This window comes from Felis catus, chromosome X, assembly GCF_018350175.1.
Source record: "Felis catus isolate Fca126 chromosome X, F.catus_Fca126_mat1.0, whole genome shotgun sequence".
Lineage (NCBI taxonomy): Eukaryota > Metazoa > Chordata > Mammalia > Carnivora > Felidae > Felis > Felis catus.
Genome location: NC_058386.1, coordinates 11,989,219 through 12,013,690, shown reverse-complemented (window position 1 = coordinate 12,013,690; position 24,472 = coordinate 11,989,219). Strand labels below are relative to the sequence as shown.

General features: G+C 43.4%; 2 protein-coding genes across 6 annotated transcripts in view; both read left to right on the top strand.

The window, feature by feature from the left end:
• The window catches only part of PIR (pirin), an 88,770-nt gene extending 70,000 nt beyond the window's left edge, over positions 1–18,770 (top strand). For 2 of the 4 annotated variants that reach the window (XM_006943582.5, XM_004000300.6), the window contains exons 7-10: positions 454–498; positions 6,804–6,886; positions 13,796–13,862; positions 18,453–18,770. In XM_006943582.5, coding sequence (XP_006943644.1) covers positions 454–498; positions 6,804–6,886; positions 13,796–13,862; positions 18,453–18,565 — 308 coding nt within the window. In that variant the 3' untranslated portion in view covers positions 18,566–18,770. The remainder of the gene's footprint in view (positions 1–453; positions 499–6,803; positions 6,887–13,795; positions 13,863–18,452) is intronic. The other 2 variants (XM_045051202.1, XM_045051200.1) reach the window with 2 other exon arrangements.
• A 105-nt stretch (positions 18,771–18,875) lies between these two features.
• VEGFD (vascular endothelial growth factor D) overlaps positions 18,876–24,472 on the top strand; it is a 35,119-nt gene continuing 29,522 nt past the window's right edge. Inside the window, exons 1-2 of one of the 2 annotated variants that reach the window (XM_011291614.3) lie at positions 18,876–19,280; positions 19,511–19,696. In XM_011291614.3, the coding sequence (XP_011289916.1) occupies positions 19,607–19,696 (90 nt within the window). In that variant the 5' untranslated portion in view covers positions 18,876–19,280; positions 19,511–19,606. Of the gene's footprint in view, positions 19,697–24,472 lie in introns of both variants that reach the window. The other variant, XM_045051199.1, reaches the window with a different exon arrangement.

Below are 24,472 nucleotides of genomic sequence, written 5' to 3'. Positions count from 1 at the left end.
AGTGTACGCACTTGGAAAATTGTGTACGCAACTCCGGGGAGCGCACGGACCAGCTGAACCCCATTCATACCCCCAAAGATGATGCATGCTGCACGTCCCTGGAATTGGTGCTCTATTTTAGGAGAGATGAAAAGGAGTGAGCTCAGTGGCAACTAGAGCCAAATGGCTCTAGGGCATTTGGGACCAAGTCATTTAGGGTTAGGGGAATGTGTACATGTGTCCATACGTGTGTGCGTGTGGAAGTGACAGCGTGTGTTTTAAACGGCTCACGGAAGTTAAACGTTTAAATATGTATCTAAGAGAAAATAGAGGATTTTGTCTCATCTTTTGTTTGTTATATAAATTTATGTACAGCATTTATATTTCAGAGATATTTGTTAAACATATTATTACATTTTTGTTCCTTTTGGCGTTATGGACACTAACCTTTTAACGTTGCTGGTCCTTTTTCAGGGTGGACAAGCTTCATTTATACCATATCTGGAAATGTGTATATTGGTAAGTGATGACTGTTTGCTTTGGGTTCAATTGCACTATCATTTAAATGACTGAGGGGGAGGAAAAGCAAGATGAAACCTTTCATGCAGTCACATACTCTGCCGCCTTCTGTCTGGCACCAGCCCTCTCTCCATCCTCGTACATCCTGGTACACCCAGGACAGGGCACCTCTCAGCTTCCAGCATGCTCAGTGAGGGAGGAGAATATGAACACCGGTCACGACAGCAGCCATTTTACTGTGGCCTCTGTGCAGATGTAAGATCTGGGCACGCTCCTGTGGGTTGACATCTTGGGGAGAGGTTGGTGACCTCCATGCTGATAAAGGGACGTAGCTCTAACGGGCCCAGGGGAACAGGGATCTGTCTCCTGGGAGCTGGAAGGAGGGGCATTTGCCGTCCCAGGCGCCTCTGAGAAATCTCAAAGTTGGTTTTCCCTTATTTTAAGGCTTGTCTAAGTGTCTCTTGTTGAGTGGGTTCCGGGAGGGATGTTCAAGACCCAACCGTCATTTTACGCATGAGGAAAGTAAAGTCTAAAGAAAGTTAGTTAACTTGCCAGGATTGTGCCTCGGTAGGCCTGGGACCAGAACCGAGGACTGCCCGCTCCCGTTGCCGTGACGTACTGCATCACCTCTGTACGACGACAACACGGCAACCGCGCCGTCCGCCCCGTCTTTTCCGGCCTGCGCTCCATAGCCAGGCCCGCAGCAAGGAGCCGGCCGGGTGGCGGAGTGGAGCCCGCAGAGCGGGCGGGCTCCGGCCGCGTCCACTGCCGCCCTGCCTGTCCTCCTGGAAGCGGCACAGGCGTCGGGCCGGTCTCTCTGTGGCACTGCCGGACGAGTGCTGGGGCGGATTCTGAGTGTGCCCTGCCCACGCCTCGGACGCCTTAGCTCCGCAGGCCCGCCAACCGCCTTCCACCCTGCCAGTGGCGTCTGCGTGTCACGGCCCGAGGCTTTTTCTGAACCGGGGAACGCTGCTCCGCCCCGGTCAGGGCAGGGCGAGAATGCTGGCGACTGGACATTCCCAGAGGCCACGTCACCCCTCCGGTGGGCTAAGTGACACCTGCGTGTGAGGCCTTTTCCTAGCAGTGCCCGGTGGGATTCTGTCCAAGCCGCCCACGGTGGGCACATGCCTGATGACACTCTGGTCTGTCCTGTGTCCCTTACCTGACTCGGTTCCTGGCCTGTTGTTTCCTATGTCCACCTGCCAGATAAACTCGTACTTCAACATCTCGGGCTGTGCTTCTGGGACAATGTAAAGTAAGAGAACCAGCCTCCTCTCGGCTCTTCCCTGCCCCTCGTGACAGCGATGGGTGGTGGGGTGGGGGTGGGGCAGGCCAACACTGTCATTTCGGAGACCTTCTGGGCTTGGGTGCCCTCCACCCCGTCTCCCGCAGGCTAGCGGCCTCAGCCGTCAGTGGTCTTCCTGTGACCCTGACGTGGCCATCTCCGTGGGTGATACGCTGCCAGCCCCAGACAGCTGCTTTATTGATGACATCTGCTCTAGACTTGAAGGTGATACCCAGAACCACTTAAACCATTCTTTATAATCTCCAAAAGGGGGCTTCAGTCGCCTCAAATTATTTTTCTGGAAAATAGTGGTAACACGAACCATGTATTTTGATTTTATAACAGTAAAAATGGCCTTAGTTCCTCTTTCACTGAATAGCATTTCAGTGATGGGCCAGAAGCAAAATTCATTTATTTTAGCATCTGAAAAAGGATGGAAAAAATGTAGTGGTATCACAAGGATCACACGTAAACTATGCTCACCATCTGGAAGAGATGAAGCATCATTTGTCTTATGATCTTTTGAAAATCTTGAGTGTCACAAAGAACTTTATACAAATGGAGAGTAAAAACCATTTTTATGGAGGTAGCGCCATTGACTTGTGGTTTCAAGAGCAACAAAATAATCTGCACAAATGGAAAGTAATAAAGCATGTGAATTCTGAAGTGATAAGATACCAGAAATGCCTGTGTAGGAGGAGAAAGGGCAGGGGCAGCAAACTTGTTACAAAGGGCCAGATAATAAATATTATTGTCTTCGTGGACCATACAGTTTTAGTTGCAACGACTCATTCTTGCCTTTGTAGCACAAAAGTGGCCACAGTGATATGTGAGCAGTTGGGGTGGCTATTCTAATAAAACTCGATGGCCACGGAAATGTGAAGTTCATAGATTTTTCACGGGTCATGCAATGCCTTTGTTTTGATATTTTTCAACCATTTAAGAATGTAAAAACCTTTCTTAGCTTCTGGACTCTACAACAGGTCATATTTTATTTTGGTTTAAATGGTGGTGTGGAGGATGAAACGGAGAAAAATGAACAAATCATCTTCGAAACCTGTTTTCATTAAATTGAGGTATGGTTGACACACAATGTTACGTTAGTTTCAGGTGGATAGCAGTGATTCGCCTGGTCTGCAGGTGATACTGTGCTCGCCACACCTGTACCTGCCGTCTGTCACCATTGTGCCACCACTGACTGTATTCCCTGTGCCGTGCCTTCCATCCTTGTGACTGATTCATTCCATAACTGGAAGCCTGTACCTCCGCCTCCCCTTCACTCATTTTGCCCATCCCCCCCCCCCCCCACTGCCTCCTCCCCTCTGGCATTCAAAACCTGTTTTAGTCAGTAGTTTCAGCCTTGTTTCCTGACAGACCTTCAGTCCAAGAATTAAACAAGTGAAAAGCTCAGCAATTGGAGGGATAAGAATGACCGGTACATCCACTTGTTTTTCTTGAGGTGAGGCAGGAGTTTCCGGAGTCATTTCTATTCACTGGCCTGGTCACCTCTCATGACCATGGGCCACAAGTGCAAAACATCTGGCAGGAAATGGGGTCACGGTCTATAGCGTTGGAACGAACTTGCATCTGTCCAGGGTAAACTGGACCGTGGAGAGAATCCAGCTCGCATAACTGGCCTCTTGGGACTCGGCTGTAGCCAATGAGTGACTGGCCAAATGACCTCAGTTGAATTTTATCTCCTTCTTTTCCTCCTACCCACCCCCCTAATAGAGATGTTCATGAAAAAAACAAAAGGGCAAGAACAAATCATCAAAGGAAAAAAGACAAAGCAGAGATGGTTATTAAGTATGTACTGACGTATAAAATCTGTAAGAGAGCATCTAGAAAACACTTTCTGATTTAACTGCCTCAGTTTAATCTTGCGTTTAAAGCCAGGATGGCACCAGCCGGCCACAGATGGCAGGAACTGATAAGCAAGTAATTGTCTTTTCCAAAATGTCCTGTACCTCCGTTCTGTTGGAATCGATGTTATAAATGTGCATGGGGCTGGAATAAATAGACTGCAGTTTGGGTTGAGAAAGTAATCTGGAGAGATTCCATAAAATGGAGATGTAGGAGGACTCAAAGAATATTAATTGATGCAGGAAGTTCTTAAAAGACGGACACTGGTAGATTGTGAAAAAAGACAGGTGGAGGCTTTAACGTTAGAGATGGCCGGAGATCTCCGACGACAATCTTTTACAGAGTTAACAGGTCCTTTGCCCAGCCCTCAGCTGAAATATGTGCAGTATATGATTTTTAAAACTCAGAAACTAAAAACCACATAGGCAGAAAGCCAGTAAATCCCCAGGATACTAATACCGAGTCCCTTGCCTGCAGCCGAGTTGAGAATGACGTTACACATTGACACAGATATCAAAGGGGAGAGCAACTCATATCCTATATCCCTACGGCTTGGATGTCAGCCTCCTAAAGGGGCCAGTATCAGGTATACTGTTTGGGCCTAGAAAATAGATTTAGAGGAGTGCCTGAGTGGCTCAGTTGGTTAAGTGTCCGACTTGAGCTCAGGTCAGGATCTCATGGTTTGTGGGTTCGAGCCCCACATTGGGCTCTGTGCTGACAGCTTGGAGCATGGAGCCTGCTTCGGATTCTGTGTCTCCCTCTCTCTCTGTCCCTCCCCCACTCACACTCTGTCTCTCTCTCTCTCTCTCTCTCTCTCTCTCTCTCTCTCGCTCTTGCTCAAAAATAAACTTAATATATTTAGAAATCTAAAAATATTTGTGGTTATTGAAATGACACCTAACTGGCTTATGCGGGTAGTGAGATGTTTCAGACTTATTTATGGGGTGCCTGGGTGGCTCAGTCGGTTAAGCGTCCGACTTCAGCTCAGGTCACGATCTCACAGACCGTGAGTTCGAGCCCCGCGTCGGGCTCTGGGCTGATGGCTCAGAGCCTGGAGCCTGCTTCCGATTCTGTGTCTCCCTCTCTCTCTGCCCCTCCCCCATTCATGCTCTGTCTCTCTCTGTCCCCAAAATAAATAAACGTTAAAAAAAAATTTAAAAAAAAATAAAATAAACATTTTAAAAATTTAATTTAAAATGTTGGAGGCAGTTGATTGTCTTTTTCAGTTAATGACCCTGATTGCATCAGATAAGAGAGCTTTGTACCTATAAAATCGATGATATCAGACTCTACTGGAAGTGCCAGAATGTCTGAAATGGCTAGCCCTGCGGCAGCAGTTCTTATAAAGAGAAGAGAAAGGCAATCTGGCATATGGGGGAGAGTTGCCCCGCGATCAATCACACACTGAAGCTGCAGCACTAACTTGAAAATATGTTTTAAAGTATTTTGCCCTTTGAGGACTGTTTAGGCAAACAAAAATATTTGCAATTCAATTGTTTTCAGTTAAATCTTCCTTAACTGCGCTATTAGATTTAACATTCTTGGCGAAGCTTCTCAATGGAAACTATTTATTATCTGATTTGGCTCCGTTTATAATTGAAAGTAGGCAGAAACAATAAAGTTTCTTTTCTTTGAGACTTAGTTTAGGTTCAGGAGATAACCAGGTGGGTGAAATGAGATAGAAATGATCTGAATATAGAAGCTGTCTTTGTTTTCGGGGATCCTGTTTTAAACATTTCGTAAAATAGGGGCACCTGGGTGGCTCAGTCGGTGAAACATCCAGCTCTTGATTTTGGCTCAGGTCATGATCTCGTGATTCAGTTCCTGAGATCAAGCTCTGAGTTGGCCTGGGATTCTCTCTTTCTGCCCCTCCCATGCTCATGTGCGCATGCTTATGTTTCTCTCTCTCTCTCTCTCTCTCTCTCTCTCTCTCTCAAAAATAAACATTAAAAACACCATTTCATAAAATAATACAGAAGCAAGTTACACTTACAATGACAGACCTGGAAACCTGACCCTAGTGTCTATAAAAACTGTCTGCCTAGGCTGAGACATATCAATCATATGGCCTCTTCAGAATCAGCCTGGTGGTTCCTCTCCTAGAACAGCAAAGAGTGTGGGGAGAAATCGGGCTCCGCGTAAAGTTAGGATTGACGCTGTTAGAAAAACATGAACCCCTGGTATCTAAATCCAGATTTGCTCCCAGACTGGTGAACACGACAGTCAAGCAAGCTCTCCTGCTTGGAGGTACAGAGGATCTCAATTCAGCCTTATTTGAGAACTGCCTTTTGCCAGCTCCCTCCGTAAAGGCAGTGAAGGGGCTTTATAAGTTGTTTTGGCTTATGTATGATGGAACATCTGCATGACAAAATGAGGGGCCAGGAGTAGACCGTGTGCATAATGTACATGGGTGTTGTGTATGAATGAGTCGAAGATAAAAGACACGATCCGTTGCTCCCAGGGAATCTCCATAAAGCACACTTAATAAAATGCTTCTCCATATCACAGTTAAAGATATTACTGAGATCTAAATGAGATTATTCTTAGACTGCCAGACCTCTGTTTCATTGCCAGACCCGTGCATGAGTAGAAAGTCAGTGGAGTTCTATTGTTTACTTCTGTTGACCTGAATTTTCAGCACAGAAGGAACCTTTAGAGGTGCACTGGGGCCGGCTGTTGCCGGCTCGCGGGAGCCGATTGCGCACCTCTTCCCTGGCCTCAAGTCGGTAGCTTGAAATTGGCCGCAGTGGGAGCATTTCCACCACGGAAATGAGCACACACCGAAAATCGGCCTCATTCTCCCACTTCTCTCCCAAAGCCACTTTTAAACGTTGACCGGCATGCCACCGCTTCGGGGACGGAGGTCCTTCATCTTTTTTGTGCCATGAACCCTTTGTCATATGCCAAGTCCCCACCTCTGAACAGTGTTGTTTTTTAATTCAGTGAAGTCATTAAAATGTTAAAAGGAGAAGTTTATGGTGCAGTTATACGTGTGTTTCCCTAATGACATTGGAAACCATACCATCCCAAGATTCCTAAGTCTCTTATTTCTGAGGTTGAAACAAAAATTATGGCGCTATCTAGTTAACCAACTTTGTAACCATATGATAAACGTCCTATAAAGAACATTCAGTTTTGTGGCTCATCTCTTTTGTAGGGCCTGATGATGCACAACAAAAAATAGAACCTCATCACACGGCAGTGCTGGGGGAGGGTGACAGTGTCCAGGTGCAGAACAGGGTAAGTATTAAAAATCTTTTGTTAAATTGCACTTTCTACCAGTTTACAGGTAAATGCCTACTACCTCTTCTGTGTGGCTGGAAAATGTTCTGTCTTCCTTAGGCAAAGAAACTGTGCCACAAATTTGTCAACACCTTACGTTAACATCTATTATTTCTATTGGTTTATTTTAAGGTTTTATCAATGCCGATCCCTCATCGTCAGGAATCGCCTGAAGTCTCTATTGTTTATCCCTAGAAATTTGAATCTGGAGGCAACATGTGCTTCTTTGTCTCTTAATTTTCTTTCTTTATACAATTGATTTATTTGTGCCGTCAGTGAAAATGGATCAACCATCTAGGAGTATAAATACAGATCTCCGTGCTCACAACGAGCCCTTTGCAAGTCGAACTGAGAGGAGCATATGATGCGTTTCATAGTCCTTTGGTGTTGAACCCCTGCTTCTTAGGTAGAGTTTCCGATATTTCTATTTCATTCCCTTAAGTGATTATCTCACTCTCTTGTGAGCCTGCTAAGCCAGTCTGTTGGCTTTGTGTCATTCTAATCAAGAGGATTGAAGAGACGGTTGTGCAAAAGCTCCTGACAAGATGACTTTTGAAAAGTAGGGGTGGAAACGACTTCGGTGTGCAGGTGACTGGCAGAGAGGCGATCTGCCTGCCTCGGGCCGCTCTGATCCCGGTGTTGTGGAATGCAGTGGATTTGAAGAATTACGGCATCTTTGCCCGCTTTTGTGGCAGCTCACCTATGGAGTACATAGAAGGGAAACCTCATGAGCACCAGAGAAAATGCGCATATCGGGGTCCATGCACCTCGATTATTAGGTTGAACTGTTTGAAACTGCCACTTTGGACCCACAGAAATGGTTTCGGGCCAGTGCAGGAAGGAGGCCCAGAAGCTGCACACAGACCAGAGCCAACTGGTCGTGGATTTGTTTGTCACATTATTGGGTTTAACTTGACACCTCGATTCTTCCTATAATCTAGCAGAGGGCACATTGCAGATGACAAGGATTTGGAAACTGGAATGAACCACCAGAAAGAGTTGCTGAGGGGAGCCAGAAAGGCGGCGGGCCGGGGGGGGGGGGTGGGGGTGGGGGCAGGGGAAGAGGGGGCAGCCTGGGATAACAAAGAGTTGGCTAAAGCGTCAGTTCAGTGGCTCCAGGGACATCACTCTGTTGTGTAGACTTCTGTAATTATTGCTGGGTATGAACATAGCCAGAGCCATCCAGGCATTAGAAAGATTTCTATGAGAAAATTATTGTTAAAAATTAGTATTTCAATGGGTGTGTGATGCTTTTATCCACGAAGAAATAGTTAGTCCCCCTTAGATTACAACGGGAAGGAGATCGTGAAGGTGTGAATCTTGGTCTTGCCATTTGTTAGCTGTGTGACTTTGGAGATGTTTTTCAACCTCTCTGAGATTCAGTTTCGTTGTCTACAAAATCAAAATAATGATGCCCCCTGCATAGATTTGCTAGAAAGAATATGTGAGATTACGTATGTCAAGAGTCCACTCCAGGTCTAGCACAGGGATTGGTAAATTATGTCCAGTAGGTCAAATTCAAACCTGGTTTTGTAAATAAAGTTTTGTCGGATCACAGCTACACCCATTCCTTTCTGTTTGTGGATGCTATCATACCACAACGGTACAGTTGAGTGCTTGCAGCGGAGACTAGATGACCCACAAAGCCTAGAATACTTATTCTCTGGCTCTTTACAAGGAACAGTGTGCTAACCCCTGGTCTAGTATGTAATGGGTGCCCAATAATGGTAGCCAGAAGGTTCACTGATCTAAACACCTAATTTAACAGATAGTCATGTCAGATACATGTTACCTAATGAGGATTTATACTTCAGGCCGTAAGGTTCAGGGCACATAGCAGTTTCTACAGCTAGAAAAAGCCTCTTAAGTGTTCTGATTCACTCCAGGCCCCAGGCAAGGGTTATCTTCACGTGGAACTAAAGCCTGAGGATTAGAGAAGGAAGATATGACTTCCTAATGTTCCCCTTAATCCCATTTGCACTGAGTTGTGGTCAAGAATAAGGATTTGGGGGCCACTTGGATAGCTCAGTAGGTTGAGTGTCCGACTTCGGCTCAGATCACGATCTCACAGTTTGTGAGTTCGAGGCCCGCATCGGGCTCTCTGCTGTCAGTGCAGAGCCCACTTCAGATCCTCTGTCCCCCTCTCTCTGCCCCCCCTCCCCAAAATAATAAACATAAAGAATAAGAAGAAGGATTTGGTATACTCCCTGGCTCCTAGGACTTTCGCTACTCCTTACTTCTGAGTCTTCCACAATCATGCCTGTCTTCCCGGTTAACCACATATGGGTGGTTTCCTCTAGAGTAACCAACCCTCTGGGGTGGGAGAGGAGGGCACGCAAGGGTTGATGTCATTCACGTCATTTCCGTCCCCAGGTTTCCTGCTCCATCTTAGCATTTGAGTTGTCTTCCGTCAGCACATTTTAGGCTTCAGGGACCCCTGTCTTCTTTCCGAGGGTGGATTGTCTTCTGTGACCCTTACTCTGAAGTCTTCTGTGGCAGATGGCAACTACATGGGGCTTGCTTTATGCTAGATTTAAGAGTCTTTAGGCCAGACCCTCTGACTTCTTGGAGGAAGCCCAGACTCCCAACAATGGCTTCAAAATAGTCTTAGCTTTTTCAGAGTTCTTAGAGATTAGGATCAGCTCCATGCTTCTCTGGGTATTCAATCCTGGACGGTTCTGGTCACCCTAGAACAGACTCTGTTTCAGGGGCTAAGGGTCCCTGTGCTGCTCTGGCCCATAGTTGGTGCTCTTGTCACCAGCATGGCTCCCTGATCAGGAGCACATAGGTTTGATAGGAAAGGCTCGATGTCACCTTTAGATGTATGTTTATATTGATGTCCTGCTGAGGAAACCCTTAGCCTCATGGATTAGCAAATTCACTTGTAGTTTGTCAAGGTAGACAATTAATTCTTCATTAGCTGCCCTCAAAACAGTACTTGAGAGTCATGGTACTCTTTAACTGGCACCATTCATGGGGACCTTGCTAAAATTAATACAGATCGACATTTGGTTAAACTAAAGATTGAAAGACAGAAATAAAACACCCTATGAAAACCAGAGACAACTTTTTTGCTTACTTATGTGTAATAATTCATGACCATTAATTTGTAAAAACTGACAGTAGTTCGTTGTTTTATCTTTCAATTGGCCTAAGAAGCGTAGACAGTGAAATCCAGTAAGAATGACTGCATGCAGTTAAGTCATGCGAAAACTCGGTTTCTCTCTGGTAGTTGTTTTCAGGTAATGTATCACTAGAATAAGTGTCCTTAAACCTAAAGCATGCTCTCAGATTCATCCTCAGAGTCCTCCTGCCATCTCCAGCTTCAGAATCAATCCAACTATGAGGACATCCTCAAGACTAGTAGAAGTTATCAGCACCTTAAATGAATCACAGGGCCTTCAGCTGGGTGTTGATCGTTTATTGTCAGCATCAGTGAAACTCAAGGCATGTCTTGGCGATAATATTTATGAGATAACGAGCCATTTGTAAACGTAAGTTATTCAGTAAACCCAGAAGGGTCTAACTCTGAACTAAGGAGTCTGAGAAGATTCACCAAAGTAAAAGACATGGTCTGGGCCCTAAAAGATCATGACCTTCCATTGGGGTAATTAGACATGAAGCCGTAAGTGGGCCTCTGTCATCTTTCTATGGGGCCTTTTCATCAAACCCCAAAAGGCATTTACTTAGGTCCTCACAGGGACTCATGTCTGAAGCAGCTGTTCATTCTCCTTCCTTGTGCATGATCTTCATCATTTGACACTCTACACAAGGTCACTGTAGACGAGGACTTTTCAGGATAGGGGCTTGTAACCACATTGGCACTCTACTGAATATCCAGAAAGATTATAAGCTTTCACGAAAGAGGGCTAGGTAAGGACAGAAAAAAAGATACATTTAGGAAACAAGAAAAGGACATCAAACATCTGGTTTAGCATAGAGGAGAAGGGGCTACTGAGAGGTTAATTTTGTAGAAAAGGCATTAAAGAAAGCTTGGACCATCCTTAAGGTTTCTGAAATGGAAAAGCAAAGTGCTGAACTCCTCAACACCCTGCAGTGAAACCATTTTTCATTTCAGATCAAATGCCAGGGCCCTTTTATTTTACTGTCCAAATTATAAATGGAAAGTCATCATTTTATCTGAATAATATCAAAAGAAGCAACACTTTTATTTTTAAACTTTTATCACCATCCTAAATGTGTAAACTGTGGGATATTCTGCCATCCACAACAGAAGCCTAGTCTGAATTAAGAAACTTACATTCTTAAGAAAGAAAAGAAAAAGAAAAGAAAAGAAAAGAAAAGAAAAGAAAAGAAAAAGAAAGAAAGAAAGAAAGAAAGAAAGAAAGAAAGAAAGAAAGAAAGAGAAAGAAAAAGAAAAAGAAGAGAAAGAAACATTCTGAGGAGTCGGTGCATGCATGGCACACTAGGTCGGACTTTCCTCTCCCCCTTTCCCTAACCCCCAGCCCTTTCCCCTCTGCCTCCTGACCCTAAAACTCAAGTGTGTCTCTGAAAAAGCACTTCAAAACACTATGCAGTGACGTCTTTCCGATTAAATTATACATGGTGTAGTCCGGAGGATCAGAACTATTTTTCTAACTTTTCCTTCAAATGTCCGTTGATGCACACTAAAGTTTCACCACTCCAGAGCTCTTCGGAAATAAATCTTTGTTGATAACTGCATTTTTTTTAAGTTGAATTTTTAGTCATTTAAACAGGATATTGAAGAAAAAGAAATCACTTCAGATAGAAACCCTACCCTTTCCTTGGATCATCAGCGTGTGTATTATTGTCCTGAGCTGTAAAGTATGATGATGTCTTTAGAGCCTGTTGGCTTCTACAGTAAGTGGTCCTAGACTAAGTTCTAAGCTTCTGTGCCTGTTTTCCATAGTTGGTTTTTTTTTTCCATTTCCATCATGGACGTTAAGCTATTTTCTTGTATTCCTCTATAGTAGCACTCTTCTGTCTTCCAGCTCTGACTTATAGACCTGATAACCGCAAAGCATCCCCTGGGTAGATGTACTAAATGACACCAGCCCTGGGACTGTAGGGAGTAAGTTAAGACTTCTGCAGAAATCATTGTACCCAAATTGCCTTTTAATATTTTAAAGTTGGAGGCAGAAGGAGAAACCAATGTGAGTCCTGTATAATAGGAGTTTGTGTGTGTGTGTTTACTACATGGAAGTTTTAAAGAATTCATTATTTTTATTGAATCCAGGGATAAGTTTTCTGGTACTAGTAACATTACAATGATTTCCAATTAAAGAGCTTTGTATTAGGGGGGCACCTGGGTGGCTCAGTCAGTTAAGCGTCTGACTCTTGATTTTGGCTCAGGTCATGATCTCAAGGTTCATGGGTTCAAGCCCCACGTTGGGTTCCACACTGACAGTGCAGAGTCTGCTTGAGATTCTCTCTCTCTCCCTCTCTCTTTCACTCTGTCCCTCTCCCACTTGCGCACACACACGCTCTCAAAAATAAAAAAAAAATTAAAACTTAAAAAAATATTAAATTAATTTTCTAAAAAGAGCTTTGTATTAGAAGCATATAAATGTAATATGTAGTATACTATATCACACATTTAGAAATATGCTATATTATTAGGGTAAGGAAGTTTTAAACCATTTTTGAAGGCTTTATTTTAAAGTACCTGATCATTATTGCTTTATTTATGATTTTATTCTAAATGAGATTAACCTAAGAGGTGCCTGAAAAGAATTACATACTGTTCAGTTGTCTATTAGTGGTTAACAAATCACCCTAAACCCTGATGGCTTACAACAGTTACTATTTCTCACAAGTGTGGTGGGGGAGGGGTCTTCTGCTGGTTTCTCTGGCATTACTGGGTCAGAGGACATCAGTGATACTGGGGGCTTGGAGTCATATTTTCAGAGTGTTCTCTGGAAGGATTGATGTGTCAATTAAAAATCTGCCAAAGATATAAACGTGTATCTTCCCCTGCATCCACACTCACACTGGATATTATAATTACTACTTTTTTCAGTTTCAGGGAAAAAAACCTAATCTTAATTCTAAAGAAGAACTTTTTTTAGGTTTATTTATTTATATCTTGGGGAGACAGAGACAGCGTGAGTTGAGGAAGGGTGGAGAGAGAGAGAGAGAGAGAGAAGAGAGAAGAGACAGAGAGAGAGAATCCCAAGCAGGCTCTGAGCCCGATGCAGGGCTCGAGCCCACGAAACTGTGAGATCATGACCTGAACCAAAACCAAGAGTCAGATGCTTAACCGACAGAGCCACCCAGGCTCCCCTCTAAAGAAAAACTTTTGGAGACTTTAATATAACAGGACTCTTTGGGAGAGAAATTTACCTGAGCAGATGCCACTTGGATGTTTTTATAAGGTTCTGTTTAGTGCAACATTTCTGGGGCACGTTTTACATGAAGAAATGTCAAAAGTAATAAAATCTTACTTTTGGATTTGCATAATCCTCCCTTTTAAAAATTATTAATGGGAGGTTATAAGCCCTGTAATAAGATAAGTAAATTACATAGTTTGTCTTAAAGGTGTCCCCGGTTGAAGAAAATCTTAATTTGCATTCTCCTTTATCTGAGAAGGTTAACCTTTTGGTGGTTTGGGCTTAGTCTTGAGTGCTGATTGGTACCAATCATCTTAAGGAATAAGTGTTTCCAGGGCATCCGGCCAGCTCTGTCGGAGGAGCATGTGACTCTTGATCTCAGGGTTCTGAGTTTGAGCCCCACGAGGGCTGCAGAGCTTACTTAAGTAAATAAAACTTAAAAAAGAGGAATTAGGAACGTTGTCCATTTGGCCAGCATGTCGGCTTCAAATTGTTTCTAATTTGACATTCAAAAGTATGCATGTTTACTGTTTGATGTTTTCTTCCTTGACTTGAGGATCCTGAGAGAAACCACTTCATCCTAATTGCTGGGGAGCCATTAGGAGAACCAGTTGTCCAGCATGGTAAGCCCCAAATGATGGCAATTTTCCTGGGTGATTTTCTCCTTTGAAAGTAGTGTACCAATATAGTATTGTTACTGGGAAGAGTAGCTGTATTTTCCTCTTGTCTCTTTATCTGCAAAGATTTTGTAGGAGGAAAATACATACATGGCACTTATTTCTACATTCATTCTCTGTTTCTTGTAAAGAGACATTTCCTGAGTACCTATCATGTGGACGACATTGAACTTAGAACTATGGGGAAAACAAAAACGGTGTTTTGCGTTGCATCATAGGGAACTTAAACTTAAAGAAATGTTTTGTGGCCTGCTGCTTGAATATCATTTTTATCTTTACTAAAAACAACAGTGATTTCAATACCATTTGTAGTCTATTGCATTTTTTGTGAAAAATAGGGACCACTTAAAAATATTCCTTTGGAAGTTATGTGAATTATTTGAATCAGTATTAAAAAAAAAAACAGAGGCAGAAAATCCTGGAATAAGTATCCAGTCACCTCACTTCTTTGCCTTAACTTCCTCATAATATTGTTGTTTTATTAAATGAGAAAGGATGTAGACGCCAACATATTATTAGTTCATTTTTATTAAAAAATGTTTTTGCCGGGGCTCCTGGGTGGCTCAGTCAGTTAAGCGTCTGACTTCGTCTCAGGTCATGGGTTCAAGCCCTGTGTCAGGCTCTGTGCTGACAGCTTGGAGCCTGGAGCCTGCTTCAGATTCTGTGTCTCCCTCTCTCTGTGCCCCTCCCCCACTCATGCTGGCTCTCTCTCTCCCTCTCTCATAAATAAACATTAAAAAATTTAAAAAACATTTTGCCAACTTATTTAGATAAATGCCTATAAAACATATATTATTAAATTTAGCATGCATTAAAATCCCATTATATTGCCTTGCATGAATTCCCACACATAAACCACGATTTCAGAAAAAAAACCAACCCAGCTGGTCATACATTTAAAGAACACTGATAGTTTACAAACTATTCTTCTGTGGAGTGCCTGGCTGGCTCAGGCAGCCAAATGTGCGACTCTTGATCTCAGGGTTGTGAATTCGAGCCCCACACTGGGTGTAGAGATTACTTAAAAATATAAAAAAAATGATTTTAATATTCTTTCTTGTTCAATTAATGACTTACAGGAAAAACATTAAATTGTACTCCACTAAGCATGTAGCATCTGACCTCCATTTTGCATGCTTCAATTTCCACTCCAAAGGCTCGTGGTTCTTGCTTCCTTTTATCTTGCTGGAAGAGGGCCGAAATAGCTTGTTCTTGTGGAGAAAGCCTGAAGACAGATTGAGAGGAGTCACGATGTTTATTAACAGCAACTAGAATTTAGGTGCGCAAAGGATGCGTGGGATCTGAGGCTTTTGAGTTTAAAGATCTCCTCTGCACCAATGAGGAAAACCCAGAGTCTGACCAAACTCGGTGACAGACCAAAGCGCTGGGACTGCTCGGAGCCGTCCTCCATTTGTGTTAGGCGACGCCTGTCTCAGAGGCTTGGATCTCAGGAACACTGCCTGTGCCCGTACGTTCAAACTCCGAGTAACCAGACCAGATAGATACGGCCCTTGACATCTCCGTTAATGAGAGGCAAAGCATCTTGTTTGGCTGGCTAGTTCTTTTTTATAACTCTTTAAACCCCAGAAAGTTTTTCTTTTACCTGTGCACATTTAAAGACAGCCACAACCATCTTCCGGCTGTTTGGGAAGTGTACCGGTGTAATGAACTAGCTAAGGACCTTTAAGCATGGAATGTCGTCGAATGTTGGAATAGGAAATGTCCTAAGCATCAATGTAGTCCTGGCCCTTTTTATAAGGGAGGGAAACAAAATCAATATACTTAATTTATTTACCTAACGGATACTTGGGTAGCATGTCTCATTTACTAGGATTGGTCCAAGTGCTTGCCGCAAATTCACCTACTCTTCAGGACAACCTTAGGAGGTTGGGCTGCCCGTCGCTCTGCCCTGTGGCTTCCCTGATGGGAAATTATGGCTAGTAGTGGAGCTGGGATTCGAACCCTGGTCTTCTGACCCCATGTTTTGTGCTGTCCGCCACACCTAGGTTCTACATAACGAGAGATTGAACTCACGCCATTTTTATTACTCGGGAGGCAGTGTAAAGGTTTAACTAGAGAAAAGATGAAAACTGTAGTTTGAAAGAGTATTTATGAGATTATTGATAACTATCAAATAATTTGCATGTCTATAACCCGTAGAGTTGATCAATTGAAAAGCATGCTTTCTGGGGGATGGAATGTACAGCCTGGCAGCTACAATTAATCATACTATAGTGCATGTTAGAAAGTTGCTAAGGGAACAGGCCTTAAACGTTCTCATCACAAGAAACGAAATCTGCAACTGTGTGTGCTGATGGATATTAACTAGATTTATTGTGATCGTTTCACAATATCTGCAAATATCGAATCATTACGTTGTCCGTCTTGAGACCAATACAAGGTATATCAATTATACCTCGACTTAAAAAAATAAGAAACTTAGTGATACAGTATGCAAAAAACGAAAGGAAAAGAAAAACAAAAACCTGCTCTCTGATTATAGTTTTCTCCTCCTTCTTAAGGATTTGAGGAGACAAGCTCCCTCAGCTCGGTGTTGGAGGGCTCCAAGCTTGCTTCCCGCGTTTCTCCCAGTGTGGTCCATGAACCAACAGTATGTGCATCACTAGAAAGTTAGTGAGAAATGCAGTCTCAGACCCCACTCTAGACCTCCTGAATCAGAATATGCATTTTAATAAGACTCCCGGGTGATTCATGTGCACGTTCTGAATTGAGAAGCACGGCAGAATACCCCAGGGGAGTGTCAAAATGGAAGCCCAGAAGTGCACCATTTTTAGAGAAAAATAATTGGGAGACAGGAGAGGTGCTCCACGAGTCCAAACTGTCGTGATATTATGTTGTGCGAGAAATTGGTCCTTGGCCCAGGATCTGCTCTCATTTTCCGACTTCCATCTCCCTTTCTTCTGTGTGTCTTTTAAAAGTTGGCTTTTCCAGGGTGCCCTCTTGGACTGATTATTTATTTTGCACATCAGGGCTCCCTCATTCTTTCCTATCCGATATAAGCCAAGTGTCTGTTTCCAGATGAAATTTCTCTCCTGAGCCCCAGATCCATGTTTCTGACAATATATCAAGTCCCTCTGCCAGGAAGCCATTCCGTTGTCTCCAGTACCTTCATGTCACAGTATCCAGAGCCGAACGCCTTGCTGTGTCCTGTATCCCAGCTGCCCTTAACAGTTCCACCACCAAAACTCAGCCTCTTAGGCCACACACCGTCTCTACCCTGATGCCAAAATCTTTAAAAACTGCAAATCAGATGACGTTACTATCTGCTTAACCCTCGGGTGACCCCTGATCACCTGCAGAATTACCCCCACAGTTCTGCCCGTAGAAGGCATCCAAAGCCTACTGGAGTCTGCCCTCTTCCTGCCTGTCAGGCGCCTCATTCTTTTCCCCCTTCGATCCCTCCTTCTAGCACTGTACCCCCATCCTCCAAACCTAGGAATTAGACAAAGGTGCCAACAAACTGCATGTTTTTGTAAATAAAGTTTTATTGGAACACACCCATCTCTATTCACTTTCCTATTGTCTGTGGCTACTTTTGCACTTCAACGGAAGAGCTGAGTAGTTGAGACAGGCACTGTTTGACCCACAAAATCTAAAATATGTACTGTCTGGCCCTTTACAGAAAAAGTTTGCCAGCCCCCCTGACTTGTCATTTTTATAACCTCCTATTTACTGTCAGTGAGTTGCCGCAAATGTCCAAAGATGACTTAAACTCCTCATGTAAGTATGCAGCCTTGTATACTGCATAGACCCCCAAAACCATGATGAAATTTGCCAGTTCCTTGCATCAGATGGGTTCAATTCTTGACATCAGCTAATGCTATAAAACTAACAACTCCAGTAAAGCTTCAAAGTTCCTACCACAAGAAAAAATAATTCTATAACCGTGTGTGGTGATGGATGTTAACTAGACTTACTGTGGTGATCATTTCACAACATACACGAATATTGAATCATTACGTTGTCCACCTGAAACTAATGTTGTTTGTCAGTTACACCTCAATAAAAAAGAAGAAGAAGAAGAAGAAAAACTAACAACTATAAAAATGATTTTGGTAGGACCAAACCCAGGGGTGAGTGGATGATGCAATTGCATTTGTGTATCTGGAGTTTGGTCTTTATAGTCGTACACAGTCCTGGTCAAGAAACTTGTATTCTAGTTCTCAGGGATTGGATGCTGCAAAATAACCTTTTACTGTTTAGATATGCCTGGGTCAGTTTCAGATTAAGAACTCTAGGAATACAGGGGCGCCTAGGTGGCTCAGTTGGGTAAGTGTCCGACTTCGGCTCAGATCATGATCTCGAGGTTCGTGAGTTTGAGACCCACGTTGGGTTCCCTCTGTCTCCCTCTCCCTGCCCTTCCCTTGCTCGTGCTCACTCTCTCACTCTCTCTTTCTCAAAAATAAACATTAAAATTTTTTTTAAAAAAGAACTCTAGAAATATATACCATTTATAGTGATAGAAGAAAATATTATCGTCACCCAGAACTTACTGAATGTCTCTTTCTCCCGTAGGTCCATTTGTGATGAACACCAATGAAGAGATTTCTCAGGCCATCCTTGATTTCAGAAATGCAAAAAATGGGTTTGAACGAGCCAAAACCTGGAAATCAAAGATTGGAAACTAGTGAAGAGCACAAAAGCAGATCTCAGTACTTTCTAGAATTTTGCCACTTGTGGCATCCATCTATTCAGCATATTCTGTTTCCAAAGCTGACTTAGCCAGTGCTTCTAAAGAATTGCACACTAAAGTGATAACACGGTTTTGATAGCAATGCATGTGAGGTATTTCCCGGTACATGCAAATAAACCTAATTGTTGCTTCTTTAAAAATCAGTGTTCTTCATTTGACCTAACTTATTAAGCTTCTGTTAAAAAAAAAGTCATTTTGTGCATGTTTGGCTTTTCATGTGGTTTTTTTTTGTGCACAGGTAAGTTTTTTAAGCATTTGATTGCTTTCTGCGTGTCCCTGGCGGTAGATGTGTGACCATCTGAGGTCCCTTCCTGAACAATGCATTGTGGTGCAGCATTGACGCCTGTGTGCCGAGGTTTCACGTTACAGGTTATCTGCGTTAAAGGAACAGCAGTCCTGAGGGTTTGAGTCAGTTTTGAAAACTGCCCTGCTATTGGTAGGGACGCGACAGGATTACAGCCAAGACTTCCCTGCATTTTCTGCCAAAATCTGTCAGATTTAGGACACATACTTCTGCAACCTTCCATGAGGGTTGTGAAAAAAAAAAGTTTGAATCCAGAATTGGGTTCCAGGCTTCTTGTAGCTGCTAACAGCGGTGGCCGCACCACCTCCTTACAAAGCAACTAGAACCCGGGGCATAGGGTGGAGAGGTTTGTTTGTTTGTTTAATTTGCTGGACGTGACATGAATTTGGAGTGCTTTTTCATGTCCAGTGGAAGTCATGTCCACCTTCTGATTATTTTTGGAGCATGAGAGCATTTAAAATTTTTTTCATCTCTCTCCCCCCATAAGATTGTGCAGAAATGTTCCTTGACTAATTGAAGTCATTTCATTGGATTTTGATCACAACTGATGATTTGTTTTTCCATGTGAACTCTTAGGGTTTCCTTTCCTTCCGGAGAATGCCTTTTGAAACAGTTTTCTCTAGCTGCCTGATGTCAACTGCTTGGTAATCAGTGGATATTAAAATCTTCAAAATGTACAGACAGTGGGCCGTGGTGAATATTTTCATGATGTCTTATCTGCACCTGGCACAGGGCTCCAGTTACGAACATGGAACGGTGAAGGTAGGTGGCATCATTTTAATGTGATGCAGCTTTTTTTTTTTTTATTGGCTTGTTCAGAGGACTTTCTTTGCCCCTCATTTTCTAGAAAATATAAAAGCGCAGAACGCTCCTCGTAGTGGACAGGATAGATCTTGCATTGCTAATGAGTATTCTGGATCTTAGGCTTACTAAGATTCTTGCCATGCATATTTGAAAATGCTGTTTTTTGTTTTTGTTTTTTTTTCTGGAGATGTAATAGAACATGAATGAGTTTTTGGGACTCTTTGGTTGAGTAAGTTTCTCCTCATATATGCAGATGGCAGAGTGAATTTCTAATGAAGCACTGATTTGTTTTTATGACCCAGATAACTGTGTGAGTCATTTATTCAGGTTGGTGGGAGCAGCAAACATTAGTCAGTTTAGTTAATTTCATTTGTAAATCACAAAACTACAGTACTTTCTACGGATGACTTTTATCTGGTTTTCTAGAATTACCCATTGCCACCGTCTAGAAAAATATTTTCTTGGAAGTCGTTTGGTTATTTGCTTTTTGAAATGGGTAAGACTCAACAGTAATTGAATCCTTAGTTCTACAGGCAAGTCTCAGAGCCTGGGGAATTGAGAGTAACACAAAAGAATTAACTGGAATGTTACTGACTGAGCAGTATTTCGCCCAGTCTTATGTATTTTGTAGATTACATTGTTTTCTTCAGCTTTTTATTTTGAAAATGATTTGGATTTGTTTGGACTGAAATAGTGCTAAATTATTATGGATTTAGGAATTCCTGGCTGTGAACAGTTGAACATGAGCTTGAGTTTCTGTAGCTGTTGTTAGGACATGCATCTTCAGCAGGTGTGATACCGCCCCCAACCGGGGAAAATTGGTCCTTGGGTAAAAAAGTCTTAGTATCAGTCATATCAAGCACAGATGTCCGTACAGTGACCAAACACACCTATGGTATGTCTGTAACAAAGATTGAACGCTGGGCTCAGGGGCGGCCACCTGGTGTAGCAGTCTGCTAATGTCTTTCTAAAGCAAGAAAGTCTCTCTAGCTTTCCAAGAAAAAAAAAAAATCTTTCTAGCTTTCTGAACTCCAAATGCACTCAGGAGAGTTCCCAGCCATTCAGCCCCACCTCACTGACCACAGCCCGCCCTCCGTATTTCCCTGCCAGATGGTAAGTAGAAACGAATCTGCTTCTGAGCCCAGGTGACGGCGAAAATTGGACTTGTTTCAAGCAAATAAGACTTTTCAAGGCTGATCACCTTTTTTAAATCCATAAAACTCAGGAGTCCTTTAGATGTGTTGGGCCTCTGGAAGCTTCTCCCCCTGCCCCCAACGCCAGTGTTACTCCACGGATTTTAAAAATGTTTTCATTTTACTTTGAACCATCACTATATTTGATAGTTACAAGCGGAGATTTGGGATTGTTGGAAAGAAGTCATATTCTTTAGGTTGTTCAGCTCTTTTAAAGAGCTTGCACCCCAAGAATTCTTCAGGTGTCCCGGGGATGGTGGGGTTTTAAAATGTTCAAATTTACTGGTAACACATGAACCTAATTAGTGGGGCAGCGGAGGAAACTGTTTGAATTTGCAGGTGACAGAAGATATGTCCTTGCAAATGGAAGAGGCAGCACTATATGTAACACCATTAGCAATTTTTTCATATAGATCTGAGTTTCTTGTAAAAAGGGAAGGTATGGGGGCACCTGGGTGGCCCAGTTGGTTAAGCGTCCGACTTTAGCTCAGGTCATGATCTCACGGTCTGTGGGTTCGAGCCCTGCGTTGGGCTCTGTGCTGACATCTAGGAGCCTGGAGCCTGCTTCGGATTCTGTGTCTCCCTCTCTCTCTGCCCCTTCCCCACTCACGTTCTGTCTCTTTCTCTCTCAAAAATAAACATTAAAAATTTTTCTTAAAAAACTGAAGTTACATATATTGTGCTCAAACCCACCCAACCCCTCGCTAAATTAAATGTTTCTGATGTGAAGGAAAGCCACGCCTAGAGTAAACAAGTTTTGGCATAGATGTGACTGGGTAATGTGAGGGATAAGGAGGTGTATCATGTTGGTTATTAGACTTTTCCTTTACCCCCTTTTTCTTCAGAGAAAATCTAAGAAGAATATATTTCTTAATGTTAATGCTCTTCTTATTTAAATTAAAATTCAGTACGGGGGGTGCCTAGGTGGCTCAGTAAGTCAAGTGTCTGACTTCGGCTCAGGTCATGATCTCGCATTTCACGAGTTTGAGCCCCGTGTTGGGCTCTGTGCTGACGGCTCAGAGCCTGAGGCCCACTTCGGATTCTGTGTCTCCCTCTCTCTCTGCCCCTAACCCACTCTCATTCTGTCTCTCTCTCAAAAACAAACATTAAAAACAATTTTTTAATTAAGTAATAAATAAATAAAAATCCCAATTTGGACTTGTGGATAAACCTTTACTATAAGATCCTAAGAAAAAAAATAACAGTAATGGTGAATGTTGAACAAGTTCCATTATGGAACCCCTTTTAGGAACCAGCTGATAAAGACATTTTGTGGGACGAAAATACAGTATTTGGACGCATGAATGCTTCCATATAGAGCTTGACATAATAAGATCCCGAGCTACCAGGCACATTGGCTGGAGGTCCTAGAGAAGTAGGGACACAAATGACAGTGACCTTGTTTCTGAGGACATTAAAAAATTTTTTTTAATGTTTATTCATCTTTGAAAGACAGAGAGCACAAGCAGGGGTAGGGCAGAGAGAGAGGGGGACACAGAATCTGAAGCAGGCTCCAGGCACTGAGCTGTCAGCACAGAGCCCAACGAGGGGCTTGAACCCACGAACGGTGAGATCATGACCTGAGCCAAAGCCAGACACTCAACTGACTGAGCCACCCAGGTGCCCCTGTTTCTGAGGACATTTTTAAGCATCACTCTTCCTACCACTTGGATGTGACTGAGAGGAGATGAAACGAGACATTTCTTTTGTGGCTTCTATGGTTAGTCCAGTTTTTTCTCTCTCTTGCCACTAGTTCTTATAATCTCTACCAAGATACTAGGACATGATAAATAAGACACCTTGAGGCCTCCCCCGCATCAGGAAAGCTTTGAGCAGTTTGTAATGTCCCAGTTGGTAAAGGATCTCCCTTGCCTCCCGTTGCAATGTAACTGTGTTTGACAATTCATTTACTTCATTGTGGTGAGTCTACTACATCTGGGCACTGATCTCAGTGCTGGAAATGCAACAGGAAAGAAGACCGTGTTTTGACTCTTGTGAACTTCTGTTCCAAGCGTGGCGGGGAGAGGCAGGCAATAGCAAATCTCTAACATGTCAGGGGTAGTGCCGTGGAGAAAATCAAGCAGGAGGAGAGACAGTGATGGGCTGGGGAGACTTCTCTGATTCGATGTCACTTGTGCAGACCCCTGAAGGAAGTCAGGCAGGCAAAGGCAACCATTGGGCACTGACCATGGGGGAGGACAGGGAGGTGGCTTGGGTGTTTGGGTATCAGCCAGGGGACCAGTGTGGCTGCAGTAAGGGGAGTGGGGGCCACAGCCACAGGTGTTGTTGAGGTTGGAGAAGTAGCCGGGGCAGATCATAGAGGGTGTGGCTGTGTTCCAATAAAACTTTGTGGACACTGAAATTTGAATTGTAGATCATTTCCATGCATCATGAAATCATCTTTTCATTCGTTTCAACCATTTAAAATTGTAAAAAAGAATTCTTAGTTCACGGGCTATAGTAAAACAGGGTACAGGCTGGATTTGGCCCACAGGTCATAGGCTGTCAACCCTGATCTGTATCATTACGTGATTTTATTGTCTGCATAGTCTGTGTTGGTACCTGACATTTTTTTCGGACTGTTTATTTTGAGAGAGAGAGAGACAGTACAAGCATGGAGGGGCAGAGAGAGAATCCCAAGCAGGCCCCGTGCCGTCAACACTGAGCCCGATGTCTGGCTCGATCTCATGAACCGTGAGATCACGACCTGAGCCGAAACCAAGCGTCGGACACTTAACCGACTGAGCCCCCCAGGCGGCCCGGTACCTGACATTTTTCGTTTGTTTGCATATACGTTTATTACCTTGTCATCTTCCACTAGAAGGAAAGCTTTTTGAGAACAAGAACTTTTCTTTTTTTCTTTCTCTCTTCCTTTTGTTTTGTTTTGTTTTGTCTTAAGGAGTTGCTTGCGCTCCCTGGTGTTGGCCCCGCACTGCTGCTCCAGCCCCAGCTAGAGTCCCTCTCCCACTATGGCAGCCACTTGGATGCAGAGCACAGGGCGGTCAGCAGGAGGCAGCAGCTCACCAGCCTCTCCAGTCCTGCCTGCGGGGCGCCCTGAGAACAGGAACTTTGCGTGGTCTACTTCAGTGTCCCAGTCACCTGGCACAAAGCCTGTAATAGAGTAGATACCAGAAAAAGTATGGACTGACTGATGGACAAGGCCTGTAGGATCTTGAGATACCCAGGTTATAAATTGTTGCATGAAGCAGTCTCCAACATCTGCTCTCACTGTGGCTTGTCTGATTTCAGTTTTTTACAATCTGAAGCGTTTTTGTTTGTTTGTTTGTTTGTTTGTTTTTGGTAGTCTCTATGCCCAACATGGGGCTTAAACTCACGACCCTGAGATTAAGAGTTGCCAGGAGTGCCTGGGTGGCTCAGTTAGTTGAGCGTCTGAGTCTTGATCTTGGTTCAGGTCATGATCTTGCGGTTTGTGAGATTGAGCCCCATGTCGGGCTCTGCACTGATAGCTCAGAGCCTACTTGGGATTCTCTGTCTTCCTCTCTCTGTCCCTCTCCTGTTCACTCACTTGCTCCGTCTCTCT